The sequence below is a fragment of the Octodon degus genome, unplaced genomic scaffold, assembly GCF_000260255.1.
Source record: "Octodon degus isolate 3935 unplaced genomic scaffold, OctDeg1.0 scaffold00171, whole genome shotgun sequence".
Classification (NCBI taxonomy): domain Eukaryota; kingdom Metazoa; phylum Chordata; class Mammalia; order Rodentia; family Octodontidae; genus Octodon; species Octodon degus.
In genome coordinates this window covers 2,704,107-2,708,087 of record NW_004524747.1, presented here as the reverse complement: position 1 = coordinate 2,708,087, position 3,981 = coordinate 2,704,107, and the positions used below count along the sequence as shown (strand labels likewise).

The window sequence follows — 3,981 nt, the reverse complement described above, 5'->3', positions numbered from 1 at the left end:
TCAGTAGGCAAAGGTTCTCACCTATGAGTTAGTTGGAGGAACCCCAAGACAGCTTTCTGTTCTGACCAGAATTCTCTTTACCCAACTCCCTGCCACTGCAATATTTTCCTGACTCTCAATGAAGTAACGGTTCAAGCAACAGTTTCAGCCCAATGCCCTAGAAAATGAAGTGCCAAGCAGGGTTAAAAGGATTTTGTAAATCTTCGCTGTGACATGATTAACCTGCAAGATATACTTGACAGTGTCTTTGTTGTTTATTGTGATGGTGCTGCCCTCTAGTGTCAGTTTTGGGTAGAGAAACCATTTGAAACAGCCAGTAAGTAAATGTATGAATTCAGGATTTACTTATGTGGAAGACTGGAGAACAGGGCAAAGCTCCGGGTTATGAAAGAAAGAGTTTCTGCCTCCAACACACTATGCAGAGCCTGTCTTCAGCCCCTACTTAGCTTTTGCCTCTTCCATGGAGAAGTCAGGGAAGCTATTAAACAGCAGGAAGGGAGTGTCTGAAAAATATCCCGGTTGGCAGACCTTGCCCACTTCAGAGTAGTCTCTAGAACAGTGGGAAAACACTTCCTCCTTTAGAGAAGGTTTTCCTTTGACTTCAGAGATTCCCTGGCTTCAGTTCACTCGCACATATCTCTTTGCTCCTGGCGCTGGATCATCTCTTGGTTGCTCAGCAGGTAGTCATCGATGAATGTGAAGATTTCCTCTGGGGTGACAGGTTCCATGTAGCGTTCCCGGTCAATACCCTGTTTGTCAATCAGTACCATGTTGAAGTAGGACCGAGTAAGGTGTTGGAATTGCCTAGAGAGAGCAGCCCAAAGAAATGTGAGACCTTATTTGGGCATTTGGCCCTCAGGGCTCTACTGGGCTCTGACTTTGCACAGCTTACCTGATGGACTAATTCCTTCTCTGTCCTGTTTCTTGTTTCCATCCCCTCCATGACTTATCTCAAGTCTCTTTGTTTTTTTGTGCTCAGACCCAATCTCTTGCCTCTATGTGTCTAGTTCTAAGCTTTCCTTTCCTCACCCAAGGTGAGGCAGCTTTGTTATAATCAGACTATGCTTCTGTTGTAGGCCTCTTTAAGCAGGGCTCCTACATGTCAATATACAAGCTACATGGAATAACTCCAGGAGATGCCCTTCACAGACATGGATGGATATAATTAGACTTTAGGGTCTAAACATGCTTTGTAACCCTTTGGGGACTGAAGGCAAAAAAAATGTAGCAACAGGATTTGATGGTTATCTAAGTCAAGTTTGGGTCTGTCTCAGAGGATTCGTAGTTACTGTAGGTGCCATTTTGAAAGTGCACTTATGGTGAGACCTGGTAATCTATACTGTTTTAATGTTTCCCTAAGAGTTGAAACACAAGAAGTGCCTCAAGAGAGTAGTGTCTACTCATGTGCCACCTACTACATTGCCACCTACTTCAGTATCCTGCCCACGGTTTCTGCCCACCCCTGCCCCATAGCCTCCCAGCCTAAACCTGAGTTCTTCGATGATGCTGGATGACAACTGTTGCTCCCGGATGCGCCCCACATCCTGAGGTGGCTGTCCCACCAGCTCAATAATGGTCACATGCCGCAGGTCTAGTCCACAGATAGATTGCTAGGGAGTGGAGGGGAGAGAACAGTTAATGGAACCAACTTTGGGACTCACACCTAAAGCTGCTTGTCTGATTCCACCTGGTGCCACACAGAAAAAAAAAAAGAATCCTCAAAGTTTGGGAGCTGGCGGGTTAGCTCAGTTGTCTAAAGTGCCTTCTTGAGCAAAATCAGTCTGGCAAAGGACTGTGGTTCGATCCCCAGCACCACATGCCACACCAGACCTGCCCTTAAGGCAGCCTGAGCCAGCTGGAAAAAAAATCCTCCTCCTGGTGCCACATGAATAAATATGGGAGGGAGGATTTCTCTTTCACTGAAGGCACAATCACAAGATCACAATGGACACAATATGAGAGCTACATAACCTTTTCCTTCTACCATTCCTGAAGTACTTGCTCCAAAAGTGTTTCCTTAATTCTCCTGCAGGCCATGAGGCCCTTTGCAGAATGTAGAGTAGAAAATGGAAATATAATCACTAAATTGCAAGAACATAATTATTGCTTAGCCTTCCACAAGTTTTTTTTTTAATGTATTTAGTACAAGGGCTCCAGGGGCTACACAGATCAGACTTGTAGTGATTCTCCTGTTTTCAGCTTCCCAAGCACTGGGAGGTGGATACCACCATGCCCAGTCTCAGTCACCATCTCAGCATGCCCTGACAGTGAGGCTGGTACGGCACTATGAGGATCGAACCCTGGTCCCTGTGTCTGCCTAAGCAGGCACTTTAATCTGCTGAGTCATGTGGCCAGCCCTTCCACAAGTTTTAAACTACCTAAGGTTCTTCTTTTTTTTTTTGCGGAACCGGGGATTGAACTCAGACCTTTGCACTTGCCAGGGAAGTGTGTATTCCACTGAGCCATCTCCCCGGCCCCTAAACTACCTAAGTTTTTAATGGATGGCTATTGTAAGATGATAATGGCTGTTTATTTATTAACACATACCTAATGCTTCCTAAGAATCAAGGCTAACAAGGTAGGTGGTGTCATTCTTATTCCACAGAGGAGAAAGTAAGGCCCAAATGTGCATGGCAATAACATGGTAAGCCAAGACTCAAACTGAGGCCTGCTGCAGCCTGCCTGCATGTGTACCCTTTCCCACTAGGCTACATGTCTAGGGCCTGCCTTTTGTCAGTCCTAGGATTTCTCCAAAATAATGCCCAGTGCTCTTTTCATTACCCTTTCTTGCTTTCCTTGCACTGGGCAGCATACCGTACAACACAGTCTTCCCTAGCTTTTTGTCCTGCCATGTCCTGTAGGATCTCATCCCTGGCATTTATCTGGGTGAGGTGTAAAGAGTCATGAGACATTCCCTAGTACCCCATTCTTGCTCTATTTGTAGTCTTTTATCTATTTTTTAAAAAAATTTATTTGTGTGTGTGTGTGTGTGTGGCCAGCTCAGCCCACCAGGGGGCGGGACTGGCTGGCATGTGGTGCTGGGGGCTTGAACTGTGGTCCCTGGGGTTTGCTAAGCTTTTTCTCTGTAGGTGCTTTAGACCACTGAGCCATCTCACCAGCCCCCTTTTATCTAGTCTTGATGCTCAGAATTAATGCCTTTGTTGTCAGATCGCTGTTCTTTCTCTTGATTCCTTTTAAATGGAGCTGTTGCTCTTGTCTGATTTATCTGCATAAAGGAACAGAGTCCTTTTTGGTTTAGACACTGAGGTTCATGCTTTTGGTGAAACCACTGCCATCATGGGCCATAATGACTTGGCAACTTGTGTGATTCAGCCTTTAGAAATCCCTACATAGCTTTGTCTTTTACCTGGTTATCCAGCCCCTTTCAGCTCCCCGGTGCTGCTTCTCTCTGTCCTATCAATACAGCTTGTTCTCCTAGCAACCTAGTATATTCCCTTCATAAATCCCAATGGTCCTTTCGCCTCGGTCCTACCTACCTCACTGTTATCCACAAGTGGCTTTGACTAGGTGTCTCTTAGTATGTTACAAAATCATGCAACTTCCTCGTTTTACTTTGGGATATCACAGTACTTTTCCTACTGGTAGTGGGGAGAGCCCAAACCCAGACTGCCTGGGTTCAGTCCTAGGTCTAACACTTAATATCTGGTAACCTTGAGAAAATCACTTCATATGTCTATGCCTCAATTTCTTCACCTACTCAATGGGGATTATAATGCCTACCTCATAAGGGCTGTTGTGAGAATTAGGGACATATAAAGCATGTAGATTAGTACCTGGTACCTCCACAGTACTTGCTGTATGTGCTTTTTAGTGCTCTTGTTCCCTGAAATCACAAATGGAGTTAGTTGCTGGCATTAATGTTTGATCATAGCTATCTTATGAGTCTCTCCAGAATGCTTTTCTGTACTCCTGTTTCATTTTCTTTCTTTCTTTCTTTCTTTCTTTCTTTCTTTCTTTCTT

The 3,981-nt window shown here is 44.9% G+C and overlaps 1 protein-coding gene across 3 annotated transcripts in view; it reads right to left on the bottom strand.

Moving 5' to 3' along the window:
* Positions 1 to 321: 321 nt before the first annotated feature.
* The window catches only part of Srpx2 (sushi repeat containing protein, X-linked 2), a 29,268-nt gene continuing 25,608 nt past the window's right edge, over positions 322 to 3,981 (bottom strand). For all 3 annotated transcript variants that reach the window (XM_004643331.2, XM_023703458.1, XM_023703457.1), the window contains exons 10-11: positions 1,489 to 1,610; positions 322 to 804 (exon numbers count right to left, since the gene is read on the bottom strand). In XM_004643331.2, the coding sequence (XP_004643388.1) occupies positions 624 to 804; positions 1,489 to 1,610 (303 nt within the window). In that variant the 3' untranslated portion in view covers positions 322 to 623. The remainder of the gene's footprint in view (positions 805 to 1,488; positions 1,611 to 3,981) is intronic.